Source organism: Volvox carteri (assembly GCF_000143455.1).
Source record: "Volvox carteri f. nagariensis unplaced genomic scaffold VOLCAscaffold_45, whole genome shotgun sequence".
Classification (NCBI taxonomy): domain Eukaryota; kingdom Viridiplantae; phylum Chlorophyta; class Chlorophyceae; order Chlamydomonadales; family Volvocaceae; genus Volvox; species Volvox carteri.
Genome location: NW_003307588.1, coordinates 569,302 through 586,519, shown reverse-complemented (window position 1 = coordinate 586,519; position 17,218 = coordinate 569,302). Strand labels below are relative to the sequence as shown.

At 55.9% G+C, this 17,218-nt stretch overlaps 2 protein-coding genes across 2 annotated transcripts in view; one reads left to right on the top strand and one right to left on the bottom strand.

Moving 5' to 3' along the window:
* Positions 1-2,552: 2,552 nt before the first annotated feature.
* On the bottom strand, positions 2,553-9,935 carry VOLCADRAFT_95614 (uncharacterized protein; the record flags this gene model as incomplete). The annotated part of the gene is made up of 9 exons (XM_002954694.1): positions 2,553-3,009; positions 3,338-3,363; positions 5,975-6,032; positions 6,906-7,493; positions 7,706-7,828; positions 8,186-8,683; positions 8,889-9,337; positions 9,620-9,720; positions 9,848-9,935. 9 exons carry the CDS (start codon positions 9,933-9,935, stop codon positions 2,553-2,555), a joined length of 2,388 nt encoding a protein of 795 aa, XP_002954740.1.
* A 433-nt stretch (positions 9,936-10,368) lies between these two features.
* The window catches only part of VOLCADRAFT_95613 (uncharacterized protein), a gene marked incomplete at both ends in the record, with an annotated part of 7,420 nt that continues 570 nt past the window's right edge, over positions 10,369-17,218 (top strand). Inside the window, 12 exons of the mRNA XM_002954743.1 lie at positions 10,369-10,531; positions 10,900-10,981; positions 11,155-11,239; positions 12,162-12,221; positions 12,601-12,719; positions 12,750-12,832; positions 13,907-14,067; positions 14,840-14,896; positions 15,059-15,175; positions 15,404-15,463; positions 15,995-16,135; positions 17,043-17,052. Of these exons, the coding sequence (XP_002954789.1) occupies positions 10,369-10,531; positions 10,900-10,981; positions 11,155-11,239; positions 12,162-12,221; positions 12,601-12,719; positions 12,750-12,832; positions 13,907-14,067; positions 14,840-14,896; positions 15,059-15,175; positions 15,404-15,463; positions 15,995-16,135; positions 17,043-17,052 (1,138 nt within the window). The remainder of the gene's footprint in view (positions 10,532-10,899; positions 10,982-11,154; positions 11,240-12,161; positions 12,222-12,600; positions 12,720-12,749; positions 12,833-13,906; positions 14,068-14,839; positions 14,897-15,058; positions 15,176-15,403; positions 15,464-15,994; positions 16,136-17,042; positions 17,053-17,218) is intronic.

Genomic DNA, 17,218 nt, shown 5'->3' with positions numbered 1-17,218 from the left:
TTGCCCGAAAGGAAAATTAGTGCGCCCCGGAGCATTCCTAACGGATTTGGGGCCTTTTAGAGCATTTTTTCGGGGACCCCACCGAAGCCTTTTGAAGGCATTTTCGGAGAAAACCGAACGATATTTCAGCGTAAATTTGCATGTTTTCGGGCGCAGACGGGGCCTGGAAACTGGGCTTGCCGTATAAGGCCCGCTTTGTCACCAGTCAAATAACAAGTACAACTGTGCATCGCGGCTGTTTCGCAGCTGTATCGCAGACATTTTCATACATCTAAGCATATGCATACGCCACATTTTCATACATCTAAGCATATGCATACGCCACATTATCATACATCTAAGCATATGCATACGTCACATTATCATACATCTAAGCATATGCATAATTAAACATCCCCGAGTCAACTGATGATGAGCGCCCAACCAAGGTGCCCCGCATCTCCCTCGGAATACGCGGCTTCGGCAAGCTCGAACCGCCTGCTTGCCTTCGATGTCAGCGAACTTGATGTTTTGCAGAAAGAGTTTTCAGCTATGAAGTCTAAGATGGCCGTGCAGTTGGAGCTGGGCCGCACCTCCTGGGAGCGGGCCTGGGCTGGAATGCATCAGTGGGCCCACTTCTTTCCATGCTTGATTAGTTGGTTTATGTCGCTTTTGTCCTGCCCACTCAAACAGCGTCTGTTGAGCGTGGCTTTAGTGTCCACCGCATTACCAAGAACAGGCTGCATAACCGGCTGGCTGTCCCGTCCATTGATTCCCTTCTGGGTGTTGGATTACTCGGTCCAACCGTGGATATGAAATGCCAACCCCTCGTGATTTAAAGCTGCTGAGGAGTATGTTGCAAAGAACCCGGATGGGCTCCTGCTCCGTATTGCCAAGGTGGGCGACTGTGTTCTGCCTGATGAGAGTGATGACGAGGGCAGTGTGGGTAGTGAAATTGCTGAGGCCTATTATCCTTCTGATAACGAGGAGGTCGAGGGTGTGGCAAGTGATGAGGTGTACCCGTCTGAGGAGATGGATGATGTGGCAGGTGTGGTGGAGGCGATTGCTGCAGAGGTGGATGAGGAGCGGCGCCTCCTTGGCTTTGGGTAAAATCCTTGCTGAAATATTTCTCCCAGGCGCTATGTTCCAAAATAAAGTCAAACACATGTTAATTCAGCCGTCATGTAACGATAGAATCATGTAACGATAGAATCCAGCTAAATTTTACCCCGAAAACCGCTTCAGACAGTTTCGGGGTACCCGAAAACACTCTCCGGCTGTCAGGAAAATTTTCGGGGAGGGCCCCGAAAGGTTATTCAGAGGATTTCGGATACGGCCGAAATTTTTGGGTACCCTGGTGAAGAACCCTGTTTACAGTCTGCAGATGTAGTGTAGTTGGCCAGAATATGTTCGACATATATAAGATCTATATGACCTGGACGTCAATCCGTGCATCAGCAGAGATGAAGTGTAGGCATTTCGCCTATAAATAGCTAGGGCGTGTCAATTATGAACCATGCAATGAAACGCATGATGTGATGTGTTGCCCGCTGCATAAGAGAGGGAACGTGCATGCAGGCACTAGACTAACAACTACTCACTTGTGCAGATAGTAAATATCTAGGCGAGCTTGTTCTTTGGACTTGCACCGGTACTCGAAAAAATAGTTGTACATCATGGTTGTGCCGGTGTGTGTGTGTACCTGGCACCAGCTTGCACCTACATTTGCAAGTGGTCGCCAGCATTTTGTTGCCGTTTGCTCTGCCAATAGCCCCTGAACAGGACACCACCATTGAACCAGTCGATCAGCACGGTAAGCTTGGATTCAACAATCAAGTGAAACCTTTCCGAATTTGGAGTTTAAGAAGCTAGCAGCTGAAGGAGGCCTTATCAAGGTTAAGCAAAAAGGAATGAAAGCTGTTCATGGTGCACCTGTACATAATAAAAGGAAAGAGATGTAACGTTGCAAGGGACTAACTTAAAAAAGCAAGGCACTATGGCTAATGGTATCGGTTGTAAGTTGTAAAATGAAAATAATAAAAAATTGTTGGAAGCGTCTCCGAGACGATCGAGTCGATGGAAAACACGATTTAAATTATTTTGTATCCTTGCTCAATCGCAACGGCAGACAACAAAACTGCAGTCCGAGAGCACATAACAACGGAAATCCAATCTGATCCAATCATCACGCGAAAATTATTATCGCTCTAGAAACCGTATCCGTCTGGGCTCCCAAATAGGCCCTGTCTACATTTCAACATCAGTACTTAACACTTTAAGCCTATATTATATAGTTATGACGACTTGATCAACACCACGGCATTGAATGCCCCTGTTGAGTTCACCGACGTAGTTCATTTAGCCTACAATCTTATGTACCCCTGATACACAGCATTCGTAACCCCTGCGCCCTGATCACGGCGTCAAAAGAATACAGCTAGACAGAGGTGGATGGAGGGTCGTTCGCACTGCTAGCTACTTCAAGTAACTGCATATTTCAGCAGTCCTTGCTCCCCACCGACCCTAGCACGAGACACCCAGCGAAATAAGTAAACCGAGTAACTCTCCGTCTATCAGCGCCTGCCAAGCGTTACGAATGTGCCGATCGGGCAGCAATCCTTGTCCTCCGAAAACATGGAATACGTGCAGGCACCCAGGCCTCCCTTGGCACAGAAGGTAGCCAGGGTGGGGCATGTGGACGTCGACAAGAGCTCCAGACACACTTGCCGGCCCTGGAGGGGAACCGAGCTGGGGGCCATGTTCAGCTGGGGGATCTTGAACGTCCCATTGACGCCCCACTGCGAGTCGATCTTGATCCCGTCCAGGTACACGGCCCGTACGGACCCGCGACAGCTCTCCCTGGACCACCACTCCACTTTGGAGAGCGCCTGGCCACAACAGGGGCTGCTAGGGTCCGCGCACGGCACTGTACGGAGCGTCAGGCAGTACCGGCGGTTGTCGCCGTTCAGGCTGAGCGACGGTGTCTTGTCGAAGTTGAAAGGGACCAGGCCAGGCAGGGTGCGGTTGCAGCTGCGTGGGTAGTGGGTGGGTCGTGGCAATGAGGGGAAGACGTCTTCTGCACTGGAGCCACAATCGACATGAAATGAGCGCTCCTAGATAAGCAGCGGACGTAAACAATCTATTCTGCAAAGGACGGCTATAGACCTGTCAGCAACCAATGGACGTTGAAGGCTATCCCAGCCATTGTGAAACAAACATAAATTCATGGTGCTGGGCGGGGCCGTCGAGCAAAACGAGCCACGGCTACTAGAGACAGGTAGGCAGTAGGTTTCAAAAGCTGTATTTATCTCAGTGGCCGTAAGGCGACATGTAAAAGCACGAAGGCAACATGACTTACGCGCAGAATGGAAACGGCGACCGAATCTTCACAGGCGTGAAGGGAGCGAGCGGAGGCGGCGGTGGTTATGGCGGCGGCGGTGGAGGCGGGGGCTGGGAGGGCGAGGGCTTGGTGGAGAAGGGCTGGGTGGCAGCGGACTGGGTGGCCTGGGCGATGGTGGCAACGGAGACGGCGGGCGAGGGCTGGGTGGCAGTGGGCTAGGTGGCGAGGGGCTCGGAGGAAGCAGAGATGGAGGCAGCGGGCTGGGTGGCTTGGGCGATCATGACCTTGTAGAAGCTAGAGTACGTAAGCATGACACACCCCTTGTGGACAGCAAGCGCGTCTCCATACTGTTGTACGCAGACGATGTTAGTCTGCTAGCGACGTCACTAGAGCGAATGTCTGAGTTGCTACATCTTGTTGACTTGTTTTGCGAAACCTTTGGGATGCGACCAAATGTCTCAAAGTGTGAAAGGCTTGTTTTCGCTGTGATGGCACCCAGCAGTCGGAACTTAGCGAGAGATGTAAACACAGTTACGGCTATCAGGCCAGGTAATACCTGCCAAAGATAGCCCTCGCTATCTGGGCTTGGTATACGAGCCAGAACGGCCTTGTAGTGCGTGCCGTCAGCAGTTATGTGATACAGGTCGGTCCGCTATGTTTTCCTTAAGCGCAAAGCTGGACAAAATGAAGCTGTTTGCCCCGGCGTGCGAATGCGGTGCTTTGCAACCCAAGTCCGAGCAATTCTGTTGTATGGCTGCCAGGCGTGGGGCCCTTTCGCGCTGGCAGAGGTCGTGGACAGGGCGGGAAGGCGGCGGGATAAAGCCAACCTTGCGGAGGGCATGTTCGAAGCTTGTTTGAAGGATAGCGCAGTCCAGCTGCAGATTTATATTTATGATGCAGGTAGTGGGGGCGGCATGGCCATCCCACCGGTTGTTGTCGATGTTGTTACAGAGTGGTTATGCTTCACCAGTGGCCTCCTTCCCGAGACAATTCCCTGCTCTCCCCTGCTAGAGGGGCACCCTAATCCATTCACCCCATCCGACTTCAGAATGTATTCTTTGGGTTCGGCAACTCACCACCAGCATCCAACCAAATCTAGCGGATCAACGGCGCCTCAACTCAGTTCCTGGTCAGCTCGCAAGTTGATATAATCACGTCCCACACCGTCCACACGATGGGGGGCCACCTCCCATTTCACCACCTCTCAAACAGCCGAGGGGTCGGCAGGCGGATTTTAACCCGGACACTCCGGGAGCAGAAGTCAGACCTTAACCTCTGCCAGCCACCTTCCGTTGTTGAATGCGGAGCTGGCTGAACTCCCCTTACAGTATTACATGGTGAAACAGATCCTCCGTTTCTGGAATAAGCAAGTGGGGTCCATTGCCCATGCAGTTTTACGGCAAGAGATAACCGATGCTCTGACCAACCCGGAATGGGAGGATTGGGGAACCTCAATGTTACGACTGTTTTCCGTCTTGGAGTACAATAGTTGGAGCGGAATATCGCAAGAAGTCATGGGGGTAAAGGAGCATGTTGACTGGTTGTTGAGTAGACCTCTACCCGAAGGAGCGGTGATAACGGCACTAAGGAAGCGTTTAATGAGCAGCTGGGACCATGCGCGTCTGACTGTCTTGCCAGAGGAGTACCCATCAGATGGGAAGCAACCGGGAGCGCAAATGGCGAAGTATAAGCACTGGATGGGGCTGCTCTTTTCGGGAGCCGCAGCCGTCATGTGGCCAACACATGCTAAGGTTTTCATTCCTCGTTTAGCACATCGTAAGCTAATGCAGTTTCGTGCTAGGCTTTGGAGGCAAACAGAGCACGAAGGGCAAGTACCATGTCCCCAGGGAGCAGCGGTTTTGCCGCTATTGTGGTACTAATAGCCAAAACGAGGATGAAAAACACGTGTTATTGGAATGCCCAGCGTGCGGAAGAGGGATTAGATTATCGACAGAGCATGTTGGAGGCCATGAAATGGGAACCAGTACGTCTGGCCTGGATGTTGGAACGTATGTGGGCTCATCGCAACTCAGTTATCCCCTTTGGGCGCTAGTCTGGGCTGATGTGAGGTGTTTTCTGTTCTCCGTGGCTTTTAGGCGTATAGATATTGCCCTTCGGCCTTCGGCTCGTATGGGTAGTTTTACACGCACCCCCAACCATGTAACACACACACACGCATACGCACACATACATGTCTTGTACATATTGCAACGTTGTCGCATGAAAGCAAATTGACACTTTTTACAAATACTGCGTCATTATTAGCTGGTTGGTTGCGAAATAAACCCTTGCATGCAAATGCGCATGCGCAGCTGCTGCTGCTATTACTTGAGCGCGGCCAGTGGCTTGGGAAAGGTGTTCGTAAATTGTACACCGAATAACATGTGTGTGTGAGGGGAATTCAGGCAGGGAAAATTCTGAGCAGTGATGGCAGTTTTTCCATTTTGGCGGTTTTGTTTCCATGAAAATCACTTTGATCGACAGGTATCGTCACTCCTTGTCCTTGCATTCCATCTCACACACTTTTAAACACACTCTTACTCACATAATTTCTACTCTACACATCTACTAAAGTACATATGAATGATGTCAGCAGAGATGGTTATCGAATGGCTCTGCGACGTTGCTTCAGCAGTTCGTGTGGTACAGCGCTACCAGCTGAGGCAGCCGTACGGCCGTACGGCACAACGGGCACTCGGGCTTCTCCACACACCTGCACAGAGAGCGTCACAAGCATCGGGAGGATCCAAGGACCAGCGGGAGGATTCGTCAATTAGACATCTTTAAAATTCAAAACTCAAGATCCAACCTAAAACACGACATTGGATTGAAAGCTGTTCTCACTACGGCATATCCCACTGCCATCACGATGTACATCTTTACAGGTTTTCGTCGGAGCCGCAACAGGCAGAAACTGGCGAGGGCGGCACACACACATACACACACACGCACACAAAAGTGCACACGTGGTGAAACATCAGCATGCACGATATATTACCAGCACGGAAGCGACAGTCAGTCAGTCAGTCCGTCAGTCCGTCAGTCAGTCAGGCAGGCAGGCAGGGTGGGTAGCCGGTCCTCCCAACCGCCATGTCGCTGCCAGGTAGCCCCGGATGGCTGATGCCTTCGGAGCTCAACGTAACCCGCAACCACATGCACGTAGACACACGCGTACAGCACACCCCGTCCCTTACTCCTCCTCTCCCTCCCTCTCTCCCTCTGTCTCCCTCTCTCCCTCCCTCCCTCCCTCTGTCTCCCTCCCTCCCTCCCTAGCCCTCACCAGGTAGTGATGCAGGCCCAGCAAAACGTGTGACCACACGGCGTGCTGGTCGGCCGGCTCTTGGGAGACAGACACAGAGGACACTGACGCAGCGAAGTCAGCACCGGCAACACAGCGCCGCCGCCGCCGCCGCCATGCTGGCGGTGGTGGCGGCATTGGCTACTGCCTTCCCGACCGCCATCCGCACCGGAGACCTTCGACGGCCCTTTGGACGACACCACCGCGGAATTGAACGCTCGTGCAGCAGTAGCCTTAGCAGCAGTAGCCTTAGCAGCAGTAGCCTTAGCAGCAGTAATGGCAACGGACGGTCCCTGCCGCTGTACCGAAGTTGACATCGACGCGACGCCGAAGATGTCCGCCTCCCAACCCGATTCACCGCCGTCATCCTGTCGCTCAACCCCCTCCCAGCCCTCCATTACCACCGCTACACCACCGGCGCTGCTGCCGCTGCTCCAGTCGCCCAGTCCTCTTCTCCTGGCCTCTTCTCCTCCACGCCTCCCGGTATCCACACCGCTGTCACCCGCCGGCTGCTGCCCGCTGCCAGTTGGGCCGTCGCGTTCCATTCCCTCCTCCGCCTCCGCCTCCTCTTGATACGCCTCGTCACTCTCTCCATCCTCTTCCTCCTCGCCATCCTCATCCTCAAGGAAGACTGCGGGCTCACCCTCCGCGGAGTACAAATGCTCCTCACCCTCTTCGTCCCCAGCGCCGTCGCCAGACAGCCGCCCAGGCCCCTGGGCCCCTGGCCGCTGCCGCCGCCGCGCTGTACGGCGTTTGGTGGCAGCGGCCGCCGCCGCGACGGCGGCCGTGCTTCGACGGCGCATATTGCGCAGGGCGTTCCTGGCTTGCAGCGCCGCCACTACCGCCAGCTGCAGCCCCAGCAGCACACCGAGGACGCTGTAGGAGGGCCGCCTGCAGCAGGTGCGCGACAGGATTATCCACCCCCCTCGCCATGTTTGCAAATGCTCCATCAGAAAATCGAGAAAAAATCGAAAAAAATCACAAAAAAAACCAAACAAATCGTTGCGTACTAATTTAGGGTTAGAACCACGTTTTGGTTTAAACCTCTCACCGCCCAAACCCCTCAATCAAACCCCTGAAGGACCCACCCCTGCAGTGGCCGCATGGACAGGCTGTAGCGCACTCCCGCCAGCCGGTGCGCCAAGCTGTAGTAGGCGCCGTACGTGTAAAACAGGGCCAGGTGCAGGCGCCCCGAGTAGGAGAGCAGGGGCCTGCGGTCCCAGGGAAAGGTTGTGATGGCGTGGGGTTAGAACGGTGTACGGCAAGGGGGATTGCCCAGAAGATGTCAGAGGGCTGTTGGACGGCGAGCGGGAGGGTAAGGAAAGGGGTGCAGGCTGCAAGGGTGTTGCATGCAGGCTGTGGCCGGTTTTAGGGTTTGTTGGTAGGACGTCCCAAATAATGGACTTTAGGACTTCAAGAGAACCCATCGGGGTAATTGCGTTGGGAAGGCTTTGCGTATTGATGATTGAGTATGGATAGCTTTACCGACTTGGCCTCGATTTGACCCCTCAACACTAATGCGAGGGCGCGACACTAATGCGAGACGAGCCCGGGTTATAAGAGCTCACTTTCGTACTTTCGCATTTCGGATCAACACGACGGTGACCCACATCACCCACGAGCCCAGAACCCGCCTTAATTGCGGCCAGGACAGTACCAGCCGCCGCCAGCTCCGAGACCATCGTGCCACCACAGCCGCCAAAAACACCCGCAACCATCCCCGTCCGCTTGGTGCTCCTCCTTCTCCTCCTCCGCCTCCCCCTCCTCCGTCACCAGATCTAGCACCCACTCCTAGACGGGTCGCCGCCGCCGCTGCGGATGCTGCGGATGCTGTTGTTATCGCCACTGAGCCAGGCCCCCTGCCGGCTTCCCGCCCCGAAACCTGGCGCAAATCCTCCGCTGCTGCCGCCGCAGCGTCCTCATCCGGATATGATCCCCCCGTCGCGTCTGTCGCGGCACTCACGGCGGCGGCGGCGGCGGCTGCACCTTCCGCCGCCGTGCCCTCCTCCTCCTCCGCGGCGCTGTCCAGCCGTCCCGCCAGCCGATCGGCCACGTAAGGCCCCACGCTGAGCAGCAGCGCCAGTAACAACCGGCGGCGAGGACCTGGCATGTGGCCACTACCGCCTTCATTATCTCCCGCATGAGCATGAGCATGAGCAAGGGCCACAGGGAAAGGTGGATGGGTGGGTGAGTGGGTTACGAAAGCGGTACATGACGGCTTATGAAACACGACACGCCGTATCCTCTCGTAAGAGCCTTCAGAGCCCTTACAAGAACACAACCTGGTGCCCGGATCGGAAAGCCTCCCGTCTGACGTCCTTCCCTGGCTCCCCCTCCCGTCTGACGTCCTTCCCTGGCTCCCCCTCCCGTCTGACGTCCTTCCCTGGCTCCCCCTCCTGTCTGACGTCCTTCCCTGGCTCCCCCTCCTGTCTGACGTCCTTCCCTGGCTCCCCCTCCTGTCTGACGTCCTTCCCTGGCTCCCCCTCCCGTCTGACGTCCTTCCCTGGCTCCCCCTCCCGTCTGACGTCCTTCCCTGGCTCCCCCTCCTGTCTGACGTCCTTCCCTGGCTCCCCCTCCCGTCTGACGTCCTTCCCTGGCTCCCCCTCCCGTCTGACGTCCTTCCCTGGCTCCCCCTCCCGTCTGACGTCCTTCCCTGGCTCCCCGGGGGTAACATGAGGTGTAATGCTGGCATGCAATATTGCGGCCCTGGGGCGGGGCGGCTACAGGGGGGTAGCAGGGCGCTAGGCAGTAGCAGTCCAGGGGGGACCTGGCGTCTAGGGAGTTAGGGGGACCGGACGGGGCAGTGTTAGCGGCTGTAGCTCCAGCAGGTGGAGGGGACTACCCTGGGCTGTCAGGGGCAGGCTACCTGGTGCTTTTGGCGTGTGTGGAGGGGGATGTGAACTGCCGGTGTCCAAAGTCCGTGTGTGAAAAGCGGGGCGGACAGGAGGAGGACTAATGGGGAGACCGTTCGTTACTCCTGGGCTGCGCTGGACGGTGTTCACCTGCCACCTGCAGTATGCCGCAGTACTCCTCCCCCAGGGTGGAGTGACCGAGGCCCGTCGTGAGACCATGGTAGAGCAGCAGGGCGAGGAGTTTGGATTCCCTGGCGCGGGGCGGCAGGGGAAAGGCGGTTCTGAGGTTGAACTTTCGGATTTACAAGGGCGAGAGACAGGCTAGTCGTTGCTTAGCGGCGCTGGCTATGTGAACATGATTGGAGAGGGTGTCATTACCTGGCATATTGCAACGCACGGAAGGGGCCCGCGAGCCGTCTGATGACCTCACGAGTAGCTTCGACGTAATGCTCAACGTATGCGTCATCCTGAGGGTGATTACCGGTTTACGGAAGTAAGTGGACAAGCACACAGCACGGAAGACCTGGCATTATGAAGAATTGCTATGACAACCTTCTGATTTGCGCGCACGATGTCCGGCTGTAACGCAGCTAGCAGCTTGACGGTTGTCATTCGTGCCATGCTCGCATCATGAACCTAAAGCACGTCATCGTTCGTGAAATTACCAGGGCTGTACTTCCAAGATTACATTTTCAACAAAGATATGATCGCGTATACAATTGGGCTCGCTTAGGGTTATCTTCTGCCTTAGTCGTTGGTCTGCAAACCACCTTTACTGCAAAGCCGTATTCAAAGTGACCGTTGTAAGATTCCTTCAATATTTTAGGGTTCTATGTCTCGCACTTGCCCTGGAAATCAAGCTTTCGTAGCTAGCTGCGAACATCCAGCGTGCGCAGGCCATGGGAGGCCTCGGCGACATCGCGCGCCACTTTGGCCTCAAAGCGATCTACGTGCTCGCTGTGTGGGGTGTGACACGCGTCTTTCGCGCTGGCCGTCGACGCTTGCTCCGACAGCTTTCCAACGCCGCTGAGCGTGATGAGCGTCGCCCACCCCCGACAGCAGGTGAGCGCGGCCCTGCGGTTTTTCCGTATTTAGGCTGCCCCTTCAAGGCCTTTAGCCTCATGAACCGTCATCCACGCTTTCCATCCCCCACCCCACGCCCACGCTCAAAACCATGCTCCCAACCACCTATGCGACCCAAATCCGGGCCTCGCCCATGCAGCCTCACACGCCTCCATCACCTCGACATCTTGCAGTCCTCCTCAATACCGTCTCCTGGGTCTCATCGACTCCCCCACTCGCCTATACATTTTTTCTTCCCCCTATCTTCCCCTTCCACCTCATCCCCCCTTCCCTTCTCCCTGTTTTCTAAATCCTGGCTTGGCTCTCCCATGGGCACTACTGGCTTTGCTGTACCTTGCCGTACGCAGCTCAAACCCCGCAGCACAAGCCCGCGCCGAGATATAAGGTCTACCACAACCTCACGTTGGATTACAAGCCCAGCAATCCGCGGTAAGGCCCATAAGGCCCTTACAACTCCACCCCACCCATCGAGCTCCACAAAGCGGTTTAGTGGTCAGTTCTCTGATTTCCCGGGCTGGGGGAAAGGGTTTCGCTCCATCCGCTTGTGGCCGTGCCGCATATTGACAGGCCGTACACTTGTCGTACTGCCGTACTTTTTGCAGATGGCTCCAGGAGGCCGTATCCCTGGATCCAGCGGATCTGGCCACAGATCTGTCTTGGCAATGTCCCATTTTGATTCGGTTTCAGGTTCGTGCCGGCGTGTCCGGGACTCTGGGTGTCTGTCCGGTGTGTGTGTCTCTGTGTGAGAGTTGGTTGGTTAGTTAGTTGTTGATTCGTGTGCGTGTTTGTCTGCTTGTCTGCTTGTGTGTTTGTGTGTGTGTGTGCAAATGTCAGCTGTTTCGGTGTAAGTGCGAATGTGAAAATGTGGAGCATTGCATTTTCGAGGTGCTGCGATGCCTGTGTGTCCGTATATCTGTATGTCTGTATGTGCGTGTGTGTATGTGTGTGCCTGGAGAGGACTTTAAAAAAAGGTCTTCCGACGTGCCGCCGGTTTTTCCTTTTCTCCCAACCCCCTTGTCCCCCCCCCAGCACACACACGGACAAGGACATGAACACACTAACTGACTGACACACATACATATCGACACCATGCACACTCCCAACACTCCGACACTCCAACACCACACTCAGGCTCAAGTAGCCGGAACAGCCCGGCCATGGCAGCTCCACGAACAAACCCATCCGCATCAAGAACAACTACAACCACTACAACTACAAGAACCACTACAACAACTACAACCACTACAACCACTACAACCACTACAACCACAGGAACAACAGCTCGCTAGTAACAGCAGTAGCAGTAAAACTGGCGGCGGTATGGGCGCAGAAGGTGGCCGCGATGGCGGCGAAGGCATTCGCGGTGCCAGCAGCAGCAGTAGCAGCAGTACTACTAGTTATTTTAACAACCCCGCAGCAGTGCCTTTTGGACGAGCAGCTCGTCAGCAGCTGTTTGTACTGGAGCCCGGTGTCACGTATCTCAATCACGGCAGCTACGGTGCAGCTTTCAGGTAAACATACCGTACTGCCGTACAGTACTTCCTGTCGTACAGTCGTACTTAGCATTGTGATGAAGGCCCGCAGTGCGCCATTACTTCCTTTGACCCAGACCCTATCTGCAGCCTCTATTTCGTACATGATCCATGCGCCCTCCAAGTTTCTGAGGATGGTGAGGGGGAAGGGGACGGAGGACCGTCACATAGGCCCCACCCGAAGGTCACGAAACAGACCTCCTCTCTGTCACCCCTTCCCCCCTTTCCTTCACGGACGCCTTTCGGTCAGTTCTACGTTTCATACACTCCTGCCCTGGCAGCAGCTTCAATCGTGTGTGGTTCGTCTTTCCCCCTTTTCCTTCCCGCTGCTGCTGCTGCTGCTGCTGCTGCTGTTGAGATTCCCCCGATATCCGGCTCTCTCTCCTCACCTGGAGTTGGGCTCTCAACTGTACGACTCCGAATAGCTCGCATGGATGCGGCTACCTGGATGCAGGCCTTCCTGACCCTGCTCCTGTGCCCCACCCCCCACCCCTCACCCCCTGGACGTGCCGGCAGTTGACCCCCCCTTGGTGCCCTTGCCTCACCATCATCACCATCATCATCACCATCATCATCATCATCATTACCACCAGCATCATCATCGTCACCAGCATCATCGTCGTCGTCGTTGTCGTGTGACGACCTCCCACCCCCCACCCCCTCAGACTGGCACTTGAGGTCCAGTCCTGGTACCGGCAGCAGCTGGAGGCCCAACCCGTCAGGTTCATGGAGATAGTGGCAATGAAGGGTAGGGACGCGTGTGTATGTGTGTATGCATGTATGACTTAGATTACACTGTGGGCCGCGAGAGCCGGGGGCCGAAGCCGAAACACAGCGCAAGGGTCGGGAGCACACAGCGCAAGTCGGTTAGTCTTGTGTGCTCCCGACCCCGACTCAGACTGCCAACACACTACGCAGCCACTCCGCAGCCCCTCCATCCGGGGATGGGGCTGCAGTGAAAACACCACGAAGGGCTCTCAGGTCCCGCTAGAGCGAGGCCACAAGTCTCAGCTAGGGCAAAGGCAAAGGCTCTCTGGAACAACCCCCCAAAACACAACCAACGACAAAGGGAAGAAAAAACCGAAAAAAGGAAAAGACAGCCAGGGTAGCCCAGGCAGGGGAGGGCTCCTGATACACCACACAAGCCAGCAAGAAAAAAACTCCAAGAGAGAAAGGCTAAGAGAGCTCGAACCACAAGACGTCTTTCAGCCACCTCGCGACAACTGTCCTCCTCTACCTCTCCCTTCCTGGGCTGGTCCAGGGGAGAAGTAACCAACCAAAGAAAAGGGACCACGCACAAGCCCGATCACCACTGCAGGTGCCCGGGGTAGACCGGCGAAACCACAAAAGCGATAGCGTTGCCACGACACACAGCTCCTAGACCCTCCAGAAAACCGCAGGGGGAGGATTGTAGTCCGCGCGGCGCCTCCCCCTTACCGTCACTAAACCGGAACGGTTGGTCCTCCAGAACCTTCTCACCCTGCCTCGAACTGCACCGCTCCCACCCTCGCCCCTCGCCAAGCAACCCAGTCCCGCAGAGAAGACGTGAGCCTACGTATGTAGGTATGAGTAGGGACGTGTGAGCAATGTGAAGAATGCGTCGTGCTTGTCCTCGCTCGTTCGGCTGCTCGCCATCTCGCCATCACGCTCACATGCCCAACCGCCCTCCAAAACCCAGCTTTGCTCGCTGCCGGTGCTGCTTCTGCAGCAGCCGATCCGTATAAATCCCTTCTCACCTTCCCGATGCTATGCGTTTTGCCGTACCATTGTACGACTTGATGCTCTGCCTGCTCTGCCCCGTTCCTACTTAACCTTAAATCAGGTTTAGTTTGGGCTGTGGCAGATGCGGCTCGCTTCGTGGGTGCGTGTCCTGCTGACGTGGTGCCCCTGGTCAACGCCACGTCAGCGGTCAACGCTGTGCTGGGCTCCCTGGAGCTCAGGCGGGGCGACTGGGTGCTCATGCTCAACACCACGTACCCCGCAGTACGGCAATGCCGCGGGCTGTGGGCTAGCTAGCTAGCTAGAGAGAACATGGTTGCGGGGTTTGGGGAGGGTGGGGATTACCCGGAAGGTGTGTGTGTGTGGGGGGGGGCTTCGAAGTGCAGTTGGATATTCGTGGGGGTCAGTTAGCAGTGGTGGTGGTGGTGGGTGGTGACACAGGAGGTCGGCACCGCACCGCGCTGTGTGTGTTTTTTGCGTTTTGCATCCGTCGTTTCTCTCGCGGCCTAAATCCCTAAATCTGTCCCGGTGTTAAGTTATTTTTCGCTTCTCCTCTGCCCCCTTTCCCCCTTGTGTTTCGCCGTTCATGGTTGTTGTTTGCCGTTAATTCCGTTGGCCGTTGGGCGGCAGGTGAAAAGCTCCTTGGCCAGGGCTGCAGCTGCAGCCGGGGCGAGCATCTTGGAGGTACCCCCGGGGGGGGATGTGGGGGGGGGGGGCCAGGGTGTGCGGAGGCGAGGTGATGGGGGCGGGAGAGGGGGAGGGAGAAGCACAGCTACACAGAGGGCGGTGTGGAAAGGGGGAAGGGGGGAGTTGGGGGGGAGCTGTAGCTCCCCAATGTTTATGGGGGGACTCCGAAGCGGAGGTTCACGTAGGGTTTTGCACGTCGTACGAGACTCACTTGCATGCGACATCGATACTCCTATATTGGAGGGGAGGAGGGAAAGAACGATCGGCAACGTGCTTAGCCGCCAGGAGCATTGAAATACGGCATGTACCCGTACTCCGTACTCCGCATCCCGTATCCCGTATTCCGCAGGTGCAGCTAGGGTTGGAGGAGCTGCTGCGTCCTGAGTTGGTAGTTGATGCCGTACAGGTGTGTGCTTTACGTTCGTACGAGGATATGTCGTACATATTGTACAGACATGGCGCACAGAGGGTTCACTTTCCTTCCCTGCGTTGTCATCACCATCATCATCATATCATCGCCATATGATGTACGGATCGATCGTTTTTTGGCCCTCCGTATATCATGCAGGCCGCCTTAGGGGCCGTGGGCGGCAGACGGCGTGTACGGCTTGCCGTACTGGATCACGTGGTGTCTTTTCCGCCTGTCGTACTTCCAGTTGCGGAGCTTGTGAAGTTGTGCAAGAAGGTAGGTCCCTCTTTTTCGTAAATGAGGGGGCCTTATGGGGCACTTACGGCGGCTACGAATAAACATGTATTAGCTCAACGCCGGCTCTGCTTGTTGTTTGTTGCTTCCTTGTTCCAAATCTGTTTCGTGGGTTGCCGTGAACGGCTCTTTCCTCTCTCAACGTTTAGGTACTTGCGTACGTTCCCGTACGACAACGTACTTACGATTTGCCGTAACGGGTTGCTGCAGGTAGGCGCGCGCGTCCTCGTAGACGGAGCTCACGCGATCGGCAACGTGCCGAGCCTTCAGGTAAGGGTGAGGCAATGCAAATCTTATGAAGTGAAGCTGATGAGAGGAAAGGAAGTAAGGAAGGGGGGCTGGAGGGTGACTAAGGTAAAGGGGAAAAACCTGGGGGAAAAAGGTTCTTGATGGTTGAAACTTTGAAATTAATAATTTTGCTTAAATAATTTCGATATAAATATGAGGAAAGTTGGTGTTTCTAAATTATCAGGCTCACGCTGGAATTTTATATTCCGGTAAGTCCAACCAGGAAGATTTCAAAATATAAAAATTCAAAATGCCGGATTTAAGTATGGATGTAAATTATAAAAATTTCGGAACATTCGGAAGTGCTTTGGAGCAGCGAGGGAGGGGGGGAATGGATCAGTGGATCATCATCTGCACCACCTGTTGGGGTGTGGCTGTCGTCCCACCCCAAGACTGCCGCGACGAACTGGTACGACAAGTAAAAACCGCCGTACCCGCCTGCCACTGTGCTCACGCGTGCGTGCTCATGCGTGTGCGTGTGCGTGTGTGTGTATATGTGTTTCGAGCCCCTAGGTCCCCACCCTGGGCGCGGACTACTACACCACCAACCTGCACAAGTGGGGGTGCAGTCCGAAGGCCGCCGCGCTGCTGTGGGTGGTTCCGGAACATCAAGACGCCATGCGGCCGCTGGTAACGTCACATGGATATCGCCTGGTAGGGTAAAGCAGGGTTTTAGGGTTTTAGGGTTTTAGGGCGGGTTGGGAGGGGTTCCTAAACCCGGGTCCACTTGACGGATCCCATTGGACATCGCAATCAAGAAGCACAAAGGAGGAAGTGGCGGAAAGCGGGCGCCTGGGGGTGATGGGGACAATGTTATAAGCGGCGGCGAATGCGGCAGTAGCAGAGCACACGGGCACAGGAAGATCGGTAAACCGGGCCGGTGTTTTGGAGGGTTGTGTGGAGAGCGCTGTACGGTGAGATGGATCTGCCGTACGCGAAGGCCTCGGAAGCGCATGGAGGTGGTGCGGGCCTCGGCGAGGTGGGGGGGGGGAGAGGGGAAGGAATTGGGGGGGAGGCTATGAAGATATTCACAATGGGGGGTTTGAAGTGGCACTGTGACTCTCTGGACGATGCTGCTCAGCTGGCTTTGGCTACTCCTTGTGCTACAGCCGGTGCCGTACCACTGGTGTTCGCCCGTGGTGGGGTGAAATATCGCATGGGGTGGTGGTAGTGGTTGGGTTGGGGGGAAGGGAGGGAAGGGAGGCGGCGAGGAGGAGCTGTATGGCCCGTGTTGGTCGCGTCCGGGGGGGGGATCGGGGCAGCGGGGGGGGGGGGCGAAGGTCTGGATTGAGAGTGAGAGGTCGAGTAAAGCTCTCCCACGCGTCAGGAGGGGCAAAACACCGTGTCAACCGCTCCTCGTCCAAACCGAACCCAACAATGGCAGCCGCCTCCTGGCAGCCGCCTTCCGCCAACAACCCTTTCGCTGCAGTACGGCAGTTGGTATTCCGGGTGTCTGTAGCGGCGGTTTGTTTGGCTTTGACTTTGGTTGATTACTACTCCCGCTGCTCTCCGTCCCCTCCTCCTCCACCCCATCCGCATCATGATGGTGGCGGCGGCTCAGGGCTTCCGGGGTGAGTTCCTGTGGCAGGGTACCTCCGACCTGTCCGCGTGGCTGGCGGTGCCCGCGGCATTAGCGGTGCTGCGCGCGCTGGGCCCGGAACGCGTGGCGTCGTACAACGCGGCATTGGTTTCGGAGGCGGCTGCGGCCCTGCGGCGGCGCTGGCAGGGGGGGGACCA